The sequence below is a fragment of the Nicotiana tabacum genome, chromosome 23 (assembly GCF_000715075.1).
Source record: "Nicotiana tabacum cultivar K326 chromosome 23, ASM71507v2, whole genome shotgun sequence".
In the NCBI taxonomy this organism is placed as follows: domain Eukaryota; kingdom Viridiplantae; phylum Streptophyta; class Magnoliopsida; order Solanales; family Solanaceae; genus Nicotiana; species Nicotiana tabacum.
This window is the reverse complement of record NC_134102.1, coordinates 85,519,628-85,543,336: the sequence shown is the minus strand read 5'-3', so window position 1 is coordinate 85,543,336 and position 23,709 is coordinate 85,519,628. Positions and strand designations below refer to the sequence as shown.

At 34.2% G+C, this 23,709-nt stretch overlaps 1 protein-coding gene across 1 annotated transcript; it reads right to left on the bottom strand.

Annotated features, from left to right (window-relative positions):
- Window positions 1-8,807: 8,807 nt before the first annotated feature.
- On the bottom strand, window positions 8,808-16,546 carry LOC107773770 (uncharacterized). The gene is made up of 8 exons (XM_016593197.2): window positions 16,083-16,546; window positions 12,573-12,731; window positions 11,388-11,719; window positions 10,389-10,728; window positions 9,884-10,032; window positions 9,684-9,777; window positions 9,173-9,244; window positions 8,808-9,069 (listed from the first exon to the last, which is right to left on the bottom strand). The coding sequence occupies exons 1-8, from the start codon at window positions 16,443-16,445 to the stop codon at window positions 9,025-9,027; spliced, it is 1,554 nt and encodes a 517-aa protein (XP_016448683.1). The 5' UTR covers window positions 16,446-16,546; the 3' UTR covers window positions 8,808-9,024.
- Between the last annotated feature and the right edge of the window lie 7,163 nt (window positions 16,547-23,709).

The window sequence follows — 23,709 nt, the reverse complement described above, 5'->3', positions numbered from 1 at the left end:
AAACTAGTATTTTAAACGCTTCTTACCATTGACCAAGCTTATGTGGCATTGAATCTGCTGAGTTGGACGAAATGTGTGAAATGCACACGTATAAAGCGAGTGTAAACAATGAATTTGATTTTTAAAAAAATATTAAATAAAAGAAAATTAAAAAAAAAGTTAAGAAATTATTACTTTATTATTAAAAAGTTCCCCTCCCCTTCATGTTTCTTCTTCCCCCAATCCATCAACCCTTCTTCGCTAACCCCTCCCCCCTTCGTATACTCTTCTTCTTCTCCTTTATACTTGCCTTCATATACTGTTCAGTCTCAAGATTTACCTCTTCAATAGCGCAAAAATAATAGTCTTTTACCTATGATTTTTGCTTTTATTTTGTTTGTAAAAGAAGAAAACCAAATCTAAAGATAAGTCGATAAACAACACTTAATTTGCTAACAATATAGGCCAGCAGGTGAGATTTTATTGAGATAATAGAAGTTGGAGACCCAAATGAACATGGGTTTTCTTTTGTCCCTTTTTAAACAATTTCTGTTCATAAAAATGATTAAGATCATATGGGTCTTCTTGTTGAAACAATATCTTGAAATCATCATAAGTAGGATTGAGATCTCCACAGAAGAGTGAGAATTGCATGATTCCAGTGTTTTATTTCGGATGGAGTGGCTGCGATTTATAAGTATTTAGGAAGTGTTAATTCTATTAACTATTTAATTTTCTTCTTTTTCTTTCTTTGTTTCTGTTTTCATTTGTTAATGAGCATTTTGAAGAATGATTGTTGTATGTATCTGGGTAATAGAGCTAGAGAATTTTTGGGGTTGTGAAGGTGAATTAATGGAGGGGGGGCTGTTTTGGATGGTGAAGGTGGCGGCATAGAGGTGGGAATAGCAAGAGATAGAGAGTAGAGAGGAGGAGTGAAGTGAAGTGAAAATAAAATAAAAAATAGAGTATAAAATTTTGAAATGAAGTAAAAAAATAATGATGTGGCATAAAAATCTGAGGTGGGACATGGATGTGTCATCCATATTGGATCGTTGAAGAGCACGCGAGGTCGAAAGGGTTTAAAACAGTTGTTTTGAACGAGTAGAGGTGTCTGGATGAAACTTTGTAGAGTATAGGGATCGGGATGTCAAACTGGAATAAGTACAGGTATCTCCTAGGCTATTCTGCCAACAAAGTAATCAAAATACGTTAGTAAAAAAGACAAGGATCAATTTAATCGCACGACTATCTAGGCCCTATGGTGGGCACCAAACTATTTACCCGTAAAATGGTACATTTGAATTTGTTTGTGGTTTCTAGACAAGTGAATTAATTTGATCCAAAAGATAATGAAATAACCGAAGAAATATAAAATACTTAGCCTTAGAATGTAGATGGAATGACAGAGCTGATAAGTCCGGGAATAGGGTTTCCGAGCACAACAATGATGAGATCAAAAGCGAGAGAATAAATTTATATTAAAATGCTATATAGAATGTAGTGTAAGTTAGCCAGAAAATTCGTCCCCTTACAATGATAACAGAGCTCACTATTTATAGTTACGTCTAGGAAATGAGATCCTAGAATCATGTCCTTCTTTAATGTCAATTATGAGGATCAGTGATGAAGATGTAATGTTAGACATAAATGTCAAATTCGTTGTAACGGTCCATCATCCTTAATGCTGCAAAATATTTTGTGTTAAATGTTACCGAGCGCAAAGTATTTAATACTCCTTTTATGATTGTTATTCCTTCCGATGACAAGCGGAATACCTATGTTTGGTGGCCATCCCCATCTTCCGTTCCACGTATCCTTCCTTTAAGCGGCCACGTGTCATGCCATATTTTTCCTTAAGCAACATGTAAGTTGAAGGATCACAATACATTAACTGTGGAACTAGGGTGATTTCTGAAGAAGAATTAAATTAAACAAAGGATTAAAAATAGAGATAGCACTCATAAAGAGACATAAAAATAAACAAATTAAAGAGGGAAATGTAGAAGAATTAAAAATCGAAGTTATTAAGAATTTTTTCTGATTACCCGTTTACAAGTCTTTTCTTTTTCTTTTTTCGTGTAAGAATAGTGGTATTTAAACCAGCTTGCATGCACCTCAAGTATTTTGCCGGCTACCTGGTGTCTCCACTATATACTACCTCGATCTCATTTTGATCAAGTAATTTTATATGTAATACGTATATCTCAAATAACGACCTACTTCTTAAAATCATAAGCGAATCCAGGATTTCAAGAGGATGGTTGCACCACTATCCGACCACCATTTGATTTGGTCCTTTAAAATTTTGCCATGACAATAACTTGACAAGTAAACAACAATCAATATTGTTATTACCAAAACTTATCATTTCGTAGGCAAATGTCTAAATAGTTTTCCTACCTCAATGATAGCATCATTATTTATAGTTAAAAATACTGAATTCGATATATTAAAATTAAATAACTATTCAAAAAGAGAGTGGTAAATAAATAAAGAGGGAACTTGACATTGAAAAGATTCAAATTAATTCAAAATTTATTTTTTAGTTTTTGAAACTCAGTGATTGAACCAAAAAAGAAAATGAAGAAAACACAAAAGAAGAAAAAGATATTAAAGAGAATCCCAAAAAAACCAAAAGTTTAATTAAAAGATATGTCACAGAGTGAACCAAAAAACATAAGAACGCATGGATAAAAAAGAGAAACAAAAAACAAAGATAGGGCGGATTTCAGTTGAAACATAAAAGAAAGAAAAAGAGAATTAGAAAAATGGTGTTGAGGTTATAAGGAATAGGATTCGAACACTGGACCTAGGGGCCAAAGGTGCGCAAAGCCTCGAGTGAACCAAATGCTCTTTTGAATATGGGTTCCGACATAAATTTATAAGTACTTTATCCAATAAATACCACTGTAATACACAGTCTAAGGAGGGGAGCATAGATTCACGTACCCCATGCCCCTCCACGTGGATCCGCCCTTGCTTAAAATGTCACTCTTTTCCCTCCAACAATTCAGATTAAGTGGGTGTTTGGACATAAGAATTGTAAAATTTCAAAAAAAAAAGTGAAAAAGTTTTTCAAGTGAAAACGGTATTTGAAAATTAGAGTTGTGTTTGGACATGAATATAATTTTGGGTTGTTTTTGAAGTTTTGTGAGTAATCTGAGTGAAAATTTTGAAAAACAGCTTTTTGGAGATTTTCAAAATTTTGAAAATTTCCAAAATGCATCTTCAAGTGAAAATTGAAAATTTTATTAACAAACGCTGATTTCGGAAAAAGGAAAAAATTTCTTATGTCCAAACGGGCTCTAAATTATTCAAATTTGATATGAAATTTCTTTAACCAACTATTTCAACTTATCAGTTTTCCGAATATCATTTTAAACTCTTTTTCCACCATGATTCAATATATTTATCAAGTCAAGTATTTTACTCTTCAAGAAAAACCTTCAATAAAACTGTTACAGTAAAATGGTAAAAAGTGAGTTATGCAATATTAGTAAAGAGTTGAAGACATACCCATCGCCAGTCAATCTTGAAGAATGTTGAGAAAATAATGGCACCTTGGACCTCAAGAAGGACACATACAAATATGATGTACTGACATAGTGGCTAAGGTTAAAAAAAAATGATGTCATTAGGGGGGAAAATACGAGAACTTATATCATGAGTTTCTAAATACGAGAACTTATATCATGAGTTTCTAAAAGAATTAAAATTTGGGTGCTAAATTGGTCCATATTATGCAATATACCAAAATATACTGATAGTTTAAAAATATTAGTACATCATATAAGTTTTGAAAAGTACTTTATACGCCTTGAAATATATTGTTACATAAAAGAAGCTAGTAAGGTTAGGAGCTCGAGTTGCAGTGACAATAAAGTTTACCATTACATCTATTTCAACTTTTATTACACACTTGAAACGTTTTTTAATGTCAAAGTTTGCTATTTATATTGGTGTTAATTCATTGAAATGTTATAAGTAGTTTGAAAACCACATCAAATAATAATTTTATATATATATATAAAAATTATGTGGTAGGGAGACATGAAACTATAGCTTATATGACATCCTACCATATTTTGACTTTGGAGACCAAAATGACATAAGACCTTTTTTTTTCACTCGGTGTCGGATACCCATTTCGAGGTCCAACAAATCCGGATTTTGTGCTGGAAAGTCCCATATTGATGGATAATAAAGCGCTCCTTACCAATGACGATTCCATTCCTGTAAATTAGTTCTTCAAAAAACTAAAGAAAATGTTTTCAGTGAATTTGTGAACTCGTATTATTTTGGAAATTTTACCTCCTATAGCAAAGGTATACACCCTATTTATTATAAATCAAAATTATTTTAAAATATTATTTTCTATAACTACCTCTTATATTTTATAGAAAAATAGGTATTTATGGTATATACTACCATTGAGGCATGAAATAAGGCATGAAGTACGCTATTATGTTTTTTCTATCTCTTAGACAGCTGGACATATCTATTTTTAAGGTGATTGTCGTTACTGTATTCACGAATACATGGTTTGAATACATATGCATACAGCTAGACTGCCATGACTTTAGACGCTTTTTACTACCGTATTCATGAATACAACAGCGTGAATACATGTGAATACATGACGTACAACTGGACTGCCTGATTTTAGGCACTTTTTGATATTGTATTCATGAATACATGACGCGAATACATGTGAATACATGCGCGTACAGCTGGACGACCCTAGTTTTAGGCACGTTTTACTACTGTATTCATGAATACAGCAGCACGAATACATGTGAATACATGCGCGTGCAGCTGGACTGCCCTGATTTTAGGCATTTTTTGCTGTTATATTCAAGAATATATGACGCGAATACATGTGAATACATGCGCGTACAGCTGGACTACCCTGATTTTTAGGCGCTTTTTGTTGCCGTATTCATGAATACAACAGCGCGAATACAACGAATACACTACCATAATAACTGAATAGTAGCTATAGAAAGTAATTATGTATATAATAGCTATAAGAAGTTAATAGCCACTAAACAATAGTGATTTCTGAAAATTTCTCAAAAAAATTGGGTTAGTTATAGGCTAATGGAACAACATGATGGGAAGGATACAAGAGCAAGTATTGAAGTAGTCATACAGTTAGCAACCATATGACCAGAGAGACAGCTCAAGCAGACAACAATTCCAATCCCTAAACATGTGTAGATGAACCTGTTTCAATAAACAATTTTTCCAATGCAGTGTTAGCTATAAATATTCTTTATAATGAAGAAGTCAAATGTATAAAACAAGCTATATAATAAACAAATTAAATTCATGAAAAAGAAGGGAGATTTTCTTTTTTCTATTCATCAATTATTATTGGAATCTGATTTTGATCTTCCTGTTACCAAAGAAGGCAAATTTAATTTAACCCTTAACTAATTTGAATATATGCTTTTATTCATAAATACCAAGATCAATGATTATTAGCTACTAATAAGTCAATAACCTAAGGAGTTAGGTAGTTGTTACAGGAAAAAAAAATAGTTTAGGTTAAAGAAGAATGAATAGCATGCAAAATACAACAATATTAATACTCTACGCATTTTATGTTTAGCAAAGAGAAATTAACGAGTTTATCCTTGATTAGACATTGAAAGTTGGTTGGTGTGGAGGTAGCTACTTTGTTGACGATGTGCACTACTATTGTCTATTCACATTTTTTGGTAATTAAGAATGCCTGGATAAAACAATTTAATGATGATTAGTACGCATTATAACATCAATAACATAATAAATTTAAAGCCATTGGCTTCTCCTATCTGAGTCTGACTACCTTTATATAGCTTATTAAAAAATCATTAGATAACATAAAGCAAAGGAAATGAAGATTCATAAAGAAAACATAAGCTATTTGATTGTATAAATATTTTATCACATTATCAGTACATAGAACTTAAACTCTTAAATTTTTAATATTACCCTAAAACTAATACATAAACCTCTTATTAACTATATAGATGCCTAATAGAACGAATGATTTTTCGCTAGATATATAGATGTAAAAGAAGTCGAAAAGCTTAAAATTCTTTTATGTAAGTACTATTTTGATGATATTTAAGTTTCATAGAAGAACAAATTCTTAATGTACTAATACAAATTTTGTATTGGCCGATATATTTTCTAATTTTCCATTACACATGGATTAGCATAATTACAATCTGTTTTATTTATTTTTACTATAATATTGTCCAGTGAGGTGAATCCGTTTTATTTATTTTAAAATGTGACTTCTTCGATATTTATCACATAACGATGTGTTAACTATGGACTTGATGATATTATTCTTTTTGGAGATTTACACAAATAGGTTATTTTTGTCACTACTTAGGTTTTAAGCCATCTAAATAAGTTCGAAAATAACTTTCGTATCAAAAGTTGAAGTTAAATTCCTAGCCGATTGCAAGAAGACTTACCATATTATAACTCAAACACGGATCACTAGATTTCTATACGATGGACTTGTTACAACCCACAAATCCTTGCGCATCATTACAAATTTTGTATACAAAGTATCGTAACTTCAAAATTAAATAGTTCATATATTCTGATAGATTAACAAGAAATTTTGAGAAATTTCACGAAGAAATATTTTCTTCAAAATAGGTCCAAATAACTTCAAATTTTATATCCAATATTCTAACACTAATACACTTGATAGACTCACTTTGCTTTTCAACAATCAATCCAACGAAACTCAATAATTGTGCTTTTTCAATTTTAATCAAACCATTTCAAGTCAATCACAAATAAAAAGAAGAAAAAAAGGAACAAGTCCTAACGAATGTCCATAAAGAGGACATCCAAATGAAATTGTCTTGCACTATTTCATAAAACATCTGAATCTTAAGTGCATCTTTTAAAATATTGAAATTTTTTAATATTAGACGAGTAATAAATTGCGATGGCACACGTCATGATAATCGTTGGACGAATCAACAATACAAAACAAAGACAAGTAAAACAAAAGAAACAATAAGAATAAAGCTCACACCGAACAATCAACCTACTGCATACTCTAAGATCTCACGAGCAACGAATTAAATGACATAAGTAATGATCTCTTAATAAATTAATTATTTAACGCAGAAACAAACAAAACAACAAAGACGAATGTAAAAGAAATTCTCACATGTAAAATATCTTGGGCTCATGCTCGGCATGGACCATCTTTTACTAGCAACAAAAATACTTCTAAGAAAATACCCCTTTCAGTTTTAGGAGTAAGAAAAGTAGGCCTGCTTATTAATTTAACTTTATAAAAGTCGCTTTTCTTTCCTTACCATACAATATTATGATCGGTTATAAAGATAAACCAAGGCAATATATAACGCAAAAACTATATTAATTGACTATAATTAAGTAAAAAAAGTCGGTGTGCTTAACATATGTTATGCATCTATTAGTTGTGTACAACTACGGGTAAAGTAGAGATATTTTGTGGGCAGATAAGATTATTGACAGTCAATTTCCTTATCCGATAATAACAAGAACATGTATCCAGAAAATATAAACTGCAAATGCTTGACCAAATAATTGAAACTAAATCGTTTTCTGATTTTAAAATCAACCAGTTCTTTTAGATTAGGGAAAAGGGCCAAATATACTCCTCTACTTTTATATATTGTCTGTATTTAACTTTCGTTATATTATCGGGTTAAATTTACCCATATCATTATACTATCGGGCCAAATTTACCCATACAATCAGCAAACTCTTAAAAATATCTCTTGATCTTTTAAATAATCCAAAATCTTCCAAATTTCTTTTATTTAAATCACTTGTTGTTTTTTTTGGTCCACTATTTTAATTTCAAAAATTCTTATTGATGCGAATGCTAAAGTTACTAGACTATACAAATTATTCATAATTTTTTTTATTACCAATGCAGCCATTTCTCTTTTTGTAATAAATAAAAATGGTTTAAATTTTTATTTATTTTTCAATCATATACACATCGTGGAATTTAGTGTCTATTTATTGTGTATTATATGCAGCTGATCATCATATATATACATGTATATTCAAATATATTTTGTCATTGTCTGATTAGTATAGAGTTCGATCGACTAACTTAATAGTGCAAAATGTGTAGCCATTTAATTAAAGCAAAGTTGAATTAGATAATATAAAGTCTCCGAGAAACTTCAACTTCAATCACTAATACTTGCAAAGTCTCCATGCTTTTGGTGCAACGAATTCATTAAAATTGGTATGCTGTAAATACTTTTAGAATTTAGAAAAGCTACCTAATTTAGATTTTTCAATTTACTATACTTTGTTTATTCGGTTGTATTATTTAATATTACTCTTATTTTTTTCTCTAATTCAAAAGGCAGGTAAATGCAAATTATTTCAAAAATAGTGAACCAAGAAGAACAAGTGATTTAAATAAAAGAAATTTAGGAGATATTGGATTACTTAACAAATCAAGGGATATTTTTAAAAGTTAGCTGATTGTAGAGGTAAATTTAACCCGATAGTATAACGGTAGGGATAAATTTAAACCGATAGTATAACAGAAGTTAAAAGTAGAGGGGTATATTTAGCCCTTTTCCCTTTAGATTATATCGATGAAATCGACCATATTTTGGTAGAAACCATAAACTCAATGCTGAAAGAGAAACAAAACCCAGTATTAAACTATACCTACAAAATCAGTCAACGATAGCATAAGCACCAGATTTAAATGGCAGTGCAAGCATCAAGAACAGATCTAATGCAAGCAGTTAACGTCGTCAGCTGAAACCAAAGCTCTAGGGGTTTTCAACTTTTAACAAAAGCCAACCTTGTATTAAGACATTACAACACTAGAAAAAATTGGATTTAACTGGTCATTAATCAACAACTTCCGGTAACACCAAGTCTCATAGGGGGAACAACAAAATGTATACTTTTTCCACTTTCCGCATTTTCCTCCTTGCTTTCGAGTACAAAAATGAAAGCTCAAAATAAGCTAGCACTAATACTAGAACATAGGAAGATAGCTTACTCCAGCTTTATCCTGTCAATATCAGTCATGATCCCTTCAAGCTGGAAAAACACAAACAGATGCAATCAAGTTATGCACATTGCATGAGTATTTGCAAGAGAAATTGAAAGAAAAAACTGACTTAAAATGCTATAGACGAATTACCTTCACAATCTGACGCAAGAAGTAATCTCCATACTTCTTGGCGGGTTTAGATTCTACTACGCGGATCATGTCCTGAAACCAAAGACAATGTGAATCACTTCACAGAACGTATCAAGTATTTACTCTGCTCACGAGAGAAGAACTAAGATCAGATTTCACATATATTTATCCTCCAAGACAGACTATTAGTGCTGAAGGGCTTATGGGAAAGAATAATCCAAAAGTTAAGACATAGGAACCAGCAACACAATCAAATAAGAGAAGCAGGCCACAGTACTTGTTTGCATCTCTCGACAGACAACAAAGGTAGATGCCAACAAAAAGTTGACTATTCGTGAACTACTCAAAAAAGCATTATCTTGAATAAAATTCAACAAGAATAACAACCACAACCACACACATTATCTAGATTATGTTAAATAAATATTGTTGTCAGCCAACTATTACCCAATGGAGAAAGAAGTAAATGAACAAAAAAGAACCAGATATTTACATAACATGTGTTTCTTACTTCATCAATGTAGAAGTCCACATCAGCATTAGAAGTTATCTTCCCATCGGAATCGACAGCATGTGTTTTGTGCTTGTATGTCATCAAAATTGTCCTGTGTAATATTGTACTCAGTATATCACGTATAAGCCCACAAAATCATAGATCACTTGAAAAAGTGCACAATAACAAATCTACTAAAAGCATAAGATGTTTGAGACCTTAAAGTGGGTTCATCCACTTCCATGTAATTTGCAAGCTTCCCCAGGGAGATTGTTGAATAAACTTTCAAAAAGGTCCTAACACCGGCTAATAATTGTTGCTGCTTCACTTCATAAAGGAAGAGCTTCAACTGTAGCCTATACGCATCCTGAAGCAGACAACATAACAAAATTTAGCAGCAATGCCACAGCAGAGTAAAAGCTGAAGAAAACATGTGATGTGATGTGAGCATACAAAGCCATCCTTTCATGGTAGTTCAAAACGTGCAGCCAAGAAATGAGAAACAAGGACCAATAGTACACATGAACTACACAAGGATGCTTGAATGGAGGACGGAGGAGCAAATTGGATGTATTCTAAGCAAACGTTTCTAGCAATAAATGAACATTTGCATCGAGGACTGAGGAGTACAATCTATATCTACTGTTGCTTTATATGTTTAACCTCAGCTTGCAAGTTGGATAAAGAGGCCAGAAATTAAGTCCAGTTAAAACAGTTGTATACCTGGTTGTAATTTACAAGAGGCTCCTCAAAACTTGGAGCAGAGGGAGTAATGAACTTTGGACAAGCATATGAGAAAAGTTCATCATAGAGGGCAAAAGCCTCATCATCATATCTTTGCATTCTCGCCATCTTCTCACCATACTTCTCCCTTAATTGAGAATTGACAGTTTCTTCAACAAGTTTCACTTGAGGGCACAGTGACAAAGATATAGCCAACAGAGCATACATCTGCTCATTTTTCTTCAGTATCTGCTCGTACTGGGGTGACTTCTGGTGATACTGCTTTGTCTTATAAATATATAGAAGGATTTTGTTAAATTCTTGGATAGCGTCTACATACCTGTAACACAATGAATCCATTTTCCAGATTAGGGAAAATAAAACTACTCGGCTAAAGCCAAAGTAAACACAATTAGAACTTTGAGCACTTAGGAACTTGATGAGGTGGCACCTTGTTGATTTAAGAAGAAAAAAAGAGAATCACCCCTTTTCGCAGAATGAAATCTAATCACATGATCAAGAAAGTAAAATATCATCCGACTTCCACTGTTATTACAAATTGTCTGCAAGCCAGCAATATTAAACTATCTTATTTTGAGAAAGATTCAGTGGATAAATAATAAGTGACGTGTCAGTATCTTCTCCAATTCACAGAAAAGTAACATTACCTAACCATTTAAGAAAAAGAAAGTGCACACTACTCTTAATATCAGCCGGTTAGTGAAGCTGCAAATTATATAATCATGTCATTTGCCTCTACTGTATCTTTTCAGTTTCCGATGACAAAAGGCAACAGTCCTTTTTTGAAGATTCCGCTAGTTTCTTTAATTTGATAATAACATTACATTACAAGCAATTTTACACAATGAAGAATGGAATGCAGATTTTAAGATATCCATTTAATAATTTCTTAACTATATAAAAGTGTGCATGATCATACAGAATGTGCAGTAGATGCGACACAATGCAAGAGCTGGGCCAAAATAATTGCCAACATACCTCCTCAACATAAGATTAGCAAAGCCGTAGTGATAAATTGTGGTTATGTGGCTCCCAATAACACTGGTGTAAACACCTTGTTGAGTTATGTCAATTGGACGCAAGCACTTCAGGCCAGTATGATAATCACCCAACAGACAATGAACTCTGAGCAAGCCTATCATGCTGAAATAACCCAAAACCTTCAAGACATTACTTCCACCACTGTAATCATACCCATCAGTAGCAGTAAACTCTTCAAGACCTTCCTTCTCCCTCTCCAATATTTGGATTATCGTAGATTTCTCTACAAGGGCTTGTAAGAAGTTGAGGACACCGTAGACATTCCAAGCCTAATAAACATCATTATTAGAGAAATTATTTAGACAAGATGATACATGATTTACACAAATCATAATACAGAAATCTATGGGCAAAAACAAACATCTTAAATGTCCACGTCAGTGTTTTACAACCAATCCAATACAAATCATAATACCAAAATATATGGGTAAAAACAAACATCTTAAATGTCCAAGTCAGTGTTTTACAACCAATCCGATATCTTCATATAATGGCCACTTTGCACTTTAATGCTTAATTCATATCCATCAATACCAAAGTACCATCACTTTTTATCCCATCACTAAAGCCATTAAACCTTTGCCCACTCATGCATGAACATCATACGCCAACATATGACCTTAGCTAAGCTAAAGAGCAACTCTTACTCAGCCACAGCAATGTATGACCTTAGTACAGGCTAAAGAGCAACTATTACTCAAATGTAGCACGTCAATGACCTCTGGGTAATAAACTGAAAACCAGATTAAAAATGCCAGAAAACGATGTTGCAGGATGCACAGTTATAAAAATAATGTTGCAGACTGCAGTTACTGCATTATAATATATGCAGATACATAATTCCTGAAACCAATAATTCAAGTGAACATAGATCACCCCGAGTCGATGTTGTAATATTTAAAACAATTTTCCTAGTTTTATCTAAAACCAAGTCATCACCAAATTTAAAAGAGTAATTATGCAAACAATAATGAAAAGCAAGAGAAAATGTTAAAATATCTTTAAAAGTAATATAGAGAACCAAACAAACTTCAAAAGTATATTTCAGAATTTATAAATCATACAATATTAATAGGTTAAACAAAACGGAGAGGAAAAGGCATTGCAATCTGTAAGCCATACCTGGTCATATTGCTTCAGCAATGCAATCTCCTCCGCAGTTTTGTTCTTCATCTTTGCACGGTATTGACAGAATGCCTGGAATTGGTATACAAACTCATCTACCATGTCCCACAACCACTGATTTGGCAATTGCATGTTCACCACACCATGCAGCACAACCTACAGCAATGCACAGTCTGTATGTAAAACTCTGGACTTATTTCACAAGGCCAATAAATGACAGCTTTGTTCCATAGCTGCAAGCTTAGTGTACTATAGCTACCACAATCTATAATGTAAATAAAGTGCATTCATCACCCAAAAAAGACATTCGTCCTGCAAGACCCACATAGTACTGGCCCCCAACTTTGTCCATCTACCAAATAGATGCTATTAACTATTTTGATAAGACTCCCAAAATGGAGAGATTATATAGAATCAGGAGAGAGAGAGAGAGAGAGAGAGAGAGAGAGACAAAGAAATTTATACAGTACAAACAGTCTCGGAATACAAATGTTCTCAAAGAAATTTTATATAACACTAAGTTGTTCTTGTTGTACTTATTCATAATCTCACAGTAATATATAACCACCACGGTAACTACAGAGTAAGCATACCCTTGGAAATGATAGCATTATTCCATTCCTCATTCCTTGTAAAACTTGGCCAAAACTAACTATCAAAATAGCCAGAAGGATAAATATTTAACAAATGTCTCCATGTCGGTGTATAGTTTGAGGGAACAAGAGGTACCAAAACACATAATAGCAGACATGACCAGAAAAAGTAAGCCAAAACTTGTGATGGGAAATTAAAAGAGTCTCTATAGTGAAGCTCGGTTATGAAATGTTGGTCTTGTTCAAAATAAAAATCAATTAAGCCAAGTCACGAGCTAGTCAGACCGAATTCACCTCAAACCTTTCTTTATTTCTTCCTTTTTTTCTGAGGGAGTGGAGGAGCTCGACATAATACTTTTTTCAAGCCCAAGTCTGGCCAAGACTGATTCATGCTTGAAAAAAAACCTTGCAGTGTAAACTAGTCAACCTATTATAGCACTATTTTAAAATATGATTGTATAATGAATTTCTACTAGTTTGTTCACCATTCTACTACACCTAGAAGCAAATCAAGTGACTAGTTTTTTCACTTACTTAAATGACCACTATCTGCAAAACACTTTCTTGATTCATCTTTCCTATCGAGTTGTTCACATTTTTTAACGGTCTTTCTTGATTCCATCTTAATTTAACCATCCAACAGTAGAAGCCCTAGCCAAGGGCCCTAATCACAATCCATTTACCCCAAGTAAAAAAACCATCCTGATTCCAAATTGTCCCTCCCTCTACCCCCCTTTCATTTAATATGACTCCACATGCAATCAATGCACACAAACTTAATCCGAGCATTAGGCCCAACGCCACGTCTCTCATCTACTTATTCTGTCCTTAGAACACACTCTAGACTTTTGATGTGTCCCAAAAGTTTGACATACTTCTATGAATAATATTAATATCTGCAACTTTCAAGTTTTGAATAATTCAATTCAGTTTACTGTTCAATTTAAAGTTTCCATGAGAGGCTTCCCCAATCAAACTTTTATTGGTAAATTATTTTCAGCATTAACTTCTTAACTATCATTTATTTTCTAGTACAAACAATATATTTATATGATAATCTTTTCCTTTTAGAGTAATTCCAAAATGTTTACAACAAATAATATTATTATTTAATACAACTTCCAACCATCTAGAATTCAAATTCATTTAACTATCAAATTTTAAACTGTGATGTGACATTTTATCTTTCTAACTTTTCAACTATTATGTTAATATCTTCTTCCACTACCACGTGTATAATACACAAGTCAAATATATTTTTGTTAAGGAATAACATAAGTAAAACAAACATCTTAAACTCCTGGGTAATATACAAGCGAAAGTAACATTTCAAATTATGTGCCTAATTAGCTTATAATTATATCACCAAAAAATGAGGCATTAGTAGTCACGGCTCTAGCAAGGACTTTCTAGAATTTTTGAACACCTCAAAGAGGGCATCCACAACAGATACCATCAACACTCAACCAATTTGGTACAAAGGGAGTAAATTATCTAGCAAATAGTGTCATTGTTTCCTTACATATGACCCACCCACCATAAAATAGATAAATACCACAAGAATTGAAAAATCAGAAACGAGAAAAGCAACTTACAAAATCAACTATACAAACATACACATAATTTTCTGCCTATTAAACCTATGTCAAACAAATAACACCAGAAAAATCAAAAATGCCTATAAACAACAAGAAAACAGTGAAAACACTTCCAACAAACAACTGCCAGGAGCAAACCAGAGAACATTTCTTACCCCGTCCCCATCCTGCATTTGATTCCTTGCATTACAGCTATAACTTGACACTAAAAATTTCTTGAACCCAATTAAAAAACTTATTCTCGGTCCAATTAATTTGTCTCAGATGCAACTTAAGAACCCCAAGAGCTACTATAGTAACATACAAATTCTGAATATCAACAATATTGATAAAAATGATTCATTTAGGCTTATGGAGTACTCTAGACTCTAGAGCCATAGTAGTCACCGGTCTCCTGTTGGGGGGATATTATGTCATCCCCTCTCTCTCTATTTTAGTTGTTTTTCTTTCTTTTATGGAGAATAAGCATGATTTAGGGAGTTGAGGTCAAATATGATGTGCTCCAACGCCAGTAACCATTATTTAGAATAGATTATATTAAAAAGATCCCAAACATAGTGAACTTAGGGTGTTTGGCATCTAAAAGGACAACATGCTTATAAGCACATATACCATAGCAACACATATTACAGAAAAGAGAATACTTTTAACAAAAGTATATTAGTATTCAGAAAAGTACATGAGGTACCAAATGCTAAAAATCTTTCAACTCAAAATCCTGATTTAGTCACCAATACATGTCAAAAAACATTTTCAAACTCCAAATATGAATCTAGCTTTGCAATCATGTTACTATGCTAGGCCTAAACTATATCGACTTGCAAGGAGTCTGTTTAGTCTATACAGAGCCATGTATGTAAGTAGAAATCAAATAAAACCTCTAGTGTGAAAGAATCCAAATTATGAGAATTGGAACAAAAAGTGTGCAAATGCAGCGAAATCGATATGAGTATAATTCCAAGCACAGATGGTGTAAAAAATATTTACACAACCAAGTAACTTAAAAGGTGATTGCAGGCAACCCCATTTAATAACATTAATTACACTGGTAGTGTAAGAAATTCATTACAGTGTGGTGTATATAGTTTAAATCCAATGGATACTCATGGAGCTGACCTCATTTAGCTCGTCATTGAAGCGAATTAGTTTTATTGAGCTCACACAAAACTAATTCCAACACATCCTAATTCACATGGTATCTTGCAGAAATAGCTACAATGAATAAACATAATTACACAAGCCAACACAACAACAGAAAAGACAGAGATAAAAAGGCGCTAAACTAACATATTTAACACAGAAAAAAAAAAGGGAACCTGAAAAAGGCTGCAATAATTATCCCAGGAATCAATCCGCTGTTTAAGAGTAGGAGAAAGCCTAGCGTACAAGTGACGGAACCACATTTCACGGTATAGCAAACAGAATACGTGGTCGTTGTCAACGTAAGGCGCAACGGCGTCAACTGAAGGCCACGGAGTTTCCTTGAACATACGCTCGCTTAAAGTCTGAAAAGAGGACTCGTACATCTGGTGAATCTCGTAAACGTTCTTCTCCCTAATGTGCCTGTACAGGTGAACGACGAACGATTTTACCGAATCCGGCACGAAATTCGGGTCGTAACCGGCTGAATCCGGTTGCTGTTGGAAACCTCCGTCTTCGTACTCGTACGACGCCGCCATTGTTGAGAATCGTAGTTCGCGGGTTAGGGTTTAGGGCGGAACTGATTAACAGTGGTGAAGAAGAATGGCAGCAGAAGGTTTTGGTTGTTCTTGACCTAAGGAGTGTAAGTGGAGAAGATGGGCTTATTGGGCTTTAAGGTCTTTGGACTCTTTATTCCTGGGCTTGTTGAAAGTATCTGCGGCCTGCTTTCTTGATATTTGTTTCCTCATATCAAACCTTGAGTAAACTCAATCGGCATTACACATTCAATTGAATTACCAAGGCATACAAGTTTTGACTAATGGATAAACTCAAAAGTACGCTATTTTTAAGAAATTTTTCCTTCCTATATAATATTTTGAAACTTATTTACCAAATTATTCTATTTTGTATATTACCCGCTCTAAATAAGAATTACTTAAAAATTATATACAATCCATTATTAATATCTTAAATTAGGAGATTTAGTTATATAGTTTTCCTCTTTTCTTTCCCTATTCTTTACCACCTACTGAGTTACATCTCCTTATCATTGGCAACCCCAATCTCCTCCTGCCCGTAATTAGCTATAGAAAAACTAAAATGAACATTTAGATGCAAAGGAAAACTCTAGTACTAACTTTAGAAACAATAACTCTACTCTCTATCTCTACTTAGAATAATATTGCGTGACACAACAGTTAAGCCTTCATCACTACTTGTCTTTATAGCTTTGCCCAATTCATCCCTATTCAACCTGATCTCATAACAATTCAAAATCCCAGTAACTTCCTTGTTATAACTGGAATTTGCAGCATAATTCATGCCCAACTTCTTTTTCCTTTGGTCCAATTTTATTAAGAGAAGTTATAGGTTGCCGATATTGCAACTACAACATCATACAACTTAAATATAATATCATATAACTTAAAGCATAATTGAGCAGATTCAAAGTTTTAGCAGATTTCAAATTAAATTCAATCGCCTCCAAACTTCAGATTTAACTTTGTATTAGTATTTCCAACAAGAATCTATGCTACCTAATTAATTTCTTACACAAAATTCAAATCTCACATAAAACTCAGTTTCTTTGAAGTGGTGATGCGTTACCTGTGTTTTGTGGTAATACTCTTGGGTTGACGGCTTGCGTGATTTGGTTTACTTGGAAAAATTTAAATCTGATGGCTTGGTTATGTGAGGACGGGTTTCGAAGAGTTCTTGATAGTGTCGACCATGGCTTAAGCCGGATGTCTGCTACTGACATAAGGAACATGTTGCATGCTATGTTTTTTCTCCTGTATGGGGGTCACGAGTTCTAAATAGAAGGGAAGATTTCAGATGTTTAGAGAATTTTAACATTATTTGATACCACATGAGAAAGGTGCGCACTCCAGAAGGCACATTGTGCTTCAACTTGCGAATGCCTGACTAGTATTACGGTAATTGCCCGATGGATCGACTGCTGACGGTGGCGCTTTTAATGTAAAATTCGAAATTTCTCCACCAAAATCACTTGGTTACCATCAATATTCAAGCTTTTTCCGTTCAAACAAATATGAATCAGTGCACATGAGTCGATTTAGAATCCATCCTCTACTTTTCTTTCCTTAATAAATCAACCGAGAAAAGAACAATGTATGGTACATCAACATACAAATTAAAAATAAAATTCGTACAAATTTAATGCAAAATTTAAATATCTATAACAGCATACATAGTAAAAACAAATTGCATACAACTAATTATATGGTATACAACATATTTACAACTTATCTACAAATTTTATACATTATTTCTACCCAATTAAATACAACTACAATATCATACAACTTAAATATAATTTTCATTCAAACTTTATATGTCTTTTATATGTATTTTGTATATATTTTGTATGTGGGGTGTGCTTCTTCCTCTCTAATATTCCAATCAAACTTTATCTCTTAATACAATTTTGATACATATCAACAACTTTATGTAAAAAGATAGTATTGATAATTTAAATACAAATTTTATACAACAATCCATACATTATATAACTATTTTTCAATTTTCATATATATATTTTATATATATATATATATATATATATATATATATATATATATATATATATATATATATATATATATATATATATATATATATTACTTTACAATTATAATACAACTTTACTACAAATTCGTTCTTCTTCTTCTTCTTCTTCTTCTTCTTCTTTCAATATGAAATTCAGCCAAAATCAAGTTTAATCTTCACCAAACACCCTCAAAATTGAGATATAAACTCCAAACAATATTTCTAATTATTTGCAACAACACGTAATCCAAACAAATAATGGTTTTTGAAAATCTAAATTCGAATTCAAAGTTTCAAAACTTTTTAATGGCTGTCAATGGTGGAGGGTCAAATACTTTCAAAATTTATTGACTAACAATTTCAATTTGAACACCAATTGTGCAACATGAAAGAAAATTGCTAAGTTAAAACTCTATAAAATGATTGAAATCTATTGATGAATTCCATTAAAAATATATACAACATGAAAGGATAAAAAGTAGAGAAATCAGATGAAGAAAATTGGGGAAAGAACAAATAATGAGAGATAGAGAGATAGGGAGGGACGGGGAGAGAGAGAGAGAGAGCGCATAAGAGAGAGACGGAGAGAGAGAGAGAGAGAGAGGATGGGAAATAACTGATTCATTATTCAATTGCTAATATAAAGGGATACTCATTTAAAACTAATTTGTATATAAATGGTAAATTGTATATGGACATTTAATTAAGTTAAAATTTGACTAAGGAGGGTACTAAAGTATCATATTATCACTCCCCAACCTCGAGAAGTGCGACCGGCGCTCAACCGAGTGAACCCGACCGAGCAAGCATGTTAAATACTTTCTACCCAATTCACCCATGATCAAGAAAAGACGTGATTTCATTAATTATACAATAGAAAGCTCATTCATACAATCCTAAATTGTTTCATTAATCATTGCGCCTTTAAGTCTCAAAATACACATTTCTTATAGTTCGAGTGGAACAAGTGATCAAACACAACATAACTTGTTTAACATTCCCAACACCCATATACAACCCACATAGTGTTTACGGAGCCTCTAAAAGATATAAAAGAGTGTTATGATAGTGCCGGCAAAAACGCCCCGGATATAACTTGAGACATGATAATAATAGGAACAAAAGATACAATACATGCCCCCGGGATGAAGTGGGGCTCACCAAGTCTGCTGGGAAGAGGATGTGCCACTAGCGCTGATCAACATTACATGTTATGTAACCACCTGCATCCATTTAAATATGCAGCGCCCCGACAAAAGGGACGTTAGTACCGTTGAATAGCACATAATACAAGGGAAATAAACAAGAACTTAATACGAGCTTCAAATAACATTAAAACATCAAGTTTAAGATCACATAAGTTTTCAAGTCAATTTCCAAGTTATTAGGTTGGGTGATATTTAGTGCCGATATTCCATAATTCACAATACCACTGTATTCTTATACGGAGTCCGATCACGACCTGATCGGCTAGGTCGTCTCACTTGAGACATTAACTATAACCACAATTTCAATTATCATTTTCAGCACAGTCACCACCATTTGTGCGGCATGTCATCCGATCACGGCCCGATCGGCTAGGCCGTCTTACCCAAGACGTTACCTTTTTCAGTCAATCATCTTACATCATACTTCTTTCATATCTTTTTGATTCATTGGCACTAGTGATCATAATTACAGAGTCATTCTTTGCACTTGGCCGTATTTCATAGTTCTAGATCCCTTTTTCCACATTCAGATATCATTATCATTGTCAACAACAATAGGGTTTCCCATTCAAGACATTAAATTCACGTATGAGCAATTGGGAAAAATCTTAGGCACGTGGAGGCCTTTCATACAATTTGGCATAACAACCTTTATTTCGATCTTGACATGAAGTTTTAACATTTCTAACACATATTCCACATTTTGAATATATCCTCAAATTGCAAGATGACATGCTGAAACATTTAGAATAAATATTGAACATATATCCTTCAACACTACCATATTAGGAATAGCCAATTCAATAATGATCAAGGACTTACCCCAATTACGTGAACACTGTGGGATTCGATTATAAGAAGTAGGGGGTTCAGCCAACATACCTCAATCGAGCTTCTCAAACTCTAAAATGATCTGGAATTCTTAGCAACTTTAATCTATTTTAGAAATATAACAAGTTGAACCAAAAATTAGGAAGATGATCATGGTTTTAGCTCATTTGAGCATTTTATCAAACACTAGGCGTGCATTAAGGTTCTAAGGATATTTTGTGGAAGATTCCATTATTTCCCAACCCATTCTCTACCATTTTTAGCTCACCACCTTCCCACATACTTCAAGGACATATGCATGTAAGACAACAACCCCCACACCCAATAATTGCCTCTTTAATTACCCCATTTTGCAAAATTTCGAAATTGAGAGCTAGGACATAGATTCCTACCTTTAGGGTGAAGACTTCCTTTATTAATCCTCAATGATTGAGCAAGAATTGATGGATAATTGTTGAAGGTTGCTCCCCCACTCTAAGAACTCTCCCTCTCACTCTAAAATATTATAAATGTGCTCAAAATATTCTATGGGGTGTGTTTTAACGGAATAGGGTCGAGTTTAAAACCCCCCCAAAATGAAGCTCTAGAACAAGTTCTGCGATTGCATATGCGACCGCATAATAGTTATGTGGTCCGCGAAATGACCGCGAAATCCGGGTGCCAGAACTGGAAAGAAACTGACATGTTCTGTGATCACTATGCGGCCCACAGACCTGTTCAGCAGGCGCATAATATACCGCATAACGGTTCTGTGTCGCATAGTGCACCGCAGAATGGTTCAGTGTCGCATAATGCACCGCAAAACCTTCCTCTGAAATATTCCAAGGCGAGATATGCGAAAAGAGTGTGTCCTGCAAAACGGTTATGCGGTCGCATAATGGCCACGAAATTGACATAAAAAATGCCCTAGAAAACTGCCCCACTCTGCGACCAGTATGCGGTCCGCATAGTGGTTCTGCGGCCGCAGAATGGGCTGCAGAATTGCCTACTTCTGCCTAACATTTTCCTTCAACTCCCCAGCGCACTACCCATTATTACCACCTTATGCAACTCATTTGCTTTCCATACCTCACATTAGCAACCCCAAAAATTAACTAACTCCTCAAATTTTCATAAATTTTGCCAGAGTTTCCTTTGTAACTAGGCCTATCCGCCTATTAGAGAGCCCCAAAATCACATCCTAAAAACATGTACAGAATCCAACGATGTAACATAACTCATAACAACACCAACCGTGGTCTCATGTAAACAACATATAATCAAAATGAACACCTTTACATTAACTGAACAAGTTATACAAAATTCATAGGCGACAAGTTCATAAAAAGGATTACACGGCTATTCAAATAAGTAAGGATACTTCTTCTTCATCTCTTCTCCAGCCTCCCAAGTGGCCTCTTCAACCTGTTGGTTTCGCCATAACACTTTTACGGAGGCAATTTCTTTATTTCTCAACTTTCGGACTTGCCTATCAAGAATGGCAACTCGAATTTCTTCATATGACAATTCTTCATTAACCTTAATGGTCTCAACCGGCACAATAGCTGACGGATCTCCAACTACCTTCTTCAATATAGACACATGGAATACCGGGTGCACTAATGATATATCGGGTGGTAGCTCAAGCTTGTATGCCACCTCACCGATCCTCTGGATGATTTTGTATGGCTCGACATACCTCAGACTCAATTTCCCTTTCTTTCTGAACCGCATTATACCCTTCATGTGGGGAATATTCAGAAATAGCCAATCATCTTCTTTGAACTCTAAACCTCTGCGACGAACATCCGAATAGGATTTTTAACAACTCTGAGAAGTTTTCAACCGCTCCTTAAATGATTTTAACTTTTTCCATATCCTGATGCACGGGGTCTGGCCCTATCAACTCATCTTCCCCAACCTCGAACCACCCAATGGGAGATCTACATCTCCTACCGTATAATGCCTCAAATGGTGCCATCTGAATACTAACATGGAAGTTGTTGTTATAAGCAAACTCTATGAGTGGAAAATGATCATCCCAGCTACCCTTGAAGTCAAGAAGACAAGCACGTAACATGCCTTCAAGCGCTTGAATAGTCCGCTCTACTTGCCCGTCGGTCTGTGGATGGAAGGATGTACTAAGATTCACCTGAGTACCCAAGCCTTGCTAAAATGTCTTCCAAAAATTTGCCGTGAACTGAGCCCCTCGATCGAAAATGATAGAAACTAGAGTACCATGTAGCCTAACTATTTCCTTGATATACAATTGAGTATATTGTTCCATTATGTTTGTAGATTTAACTAGGAGAAAATGTGCTGATTTTGTGAGTCGATCCTCAATTACCCAAATTGAGTCACACTTGCACGGAGTGCGAGGTAATCCTACCATAAAGTCCATATTAATCATTTTTCACTTCCATATTGAGATTTTTATGTTTTGTGCCAACCCAGCAGGCCGTTGGTGTTCGACCTTGACCTGCTGACAGTTCGGACACCTTGCACAAAGTCCGCCACGTTCCTTTTCATGTCACTCCATCAATAGACTTCCTTGAGATCGTGATACATCTTAGTAGAACCTGGATGCACGGAATACTTAGAAGCATGAGCCTCGGTCATGATTCTTTCCCGGATACCATCTACATCTGGAACACATAGTCGCCCTTGGTACCTTAGTGTACCATCATCCATGCCAAGCGCAAAAGCCATAGTCTTTTGTTTATGAATCCTCTTCTTCAATTGTACCAACACTGGATCGTTGTATTGTTTCTCTTTGACTTCCACAACGAGCGATAATTCAGCCCTATTTTGCACAATTACCCCTCCTTCATTAGAATCCGAAACACGAACTCCCAAACTAGCCAATCGATGGACTTATTTGGCCAATGGCCTTTGATATGCCTCCAGGTGTGCTAAACTACACATAGATCTCCGGCTAAGAGCATCCGCCACCACATTAGCTTTCCCCGGGTGATATCGAATATCGATGTCATAATCCTTGAGTAACTCAAGTTCTTCTCTACCTCAGATTAAGCTCATTTTTCTTGAAAATATATTGGAGACTCTTGTGGTCCGTGAATACATCCACATGGACCCCATACAAATAATGACGCCAAATTTTCAATGCAAAAACTACCACCGCAAGCTCTAAGTCACGAGTTGGATAATTCTTTTCATGATTCTTGAGTTGCCTAGAAGCATATGCTATAACCTT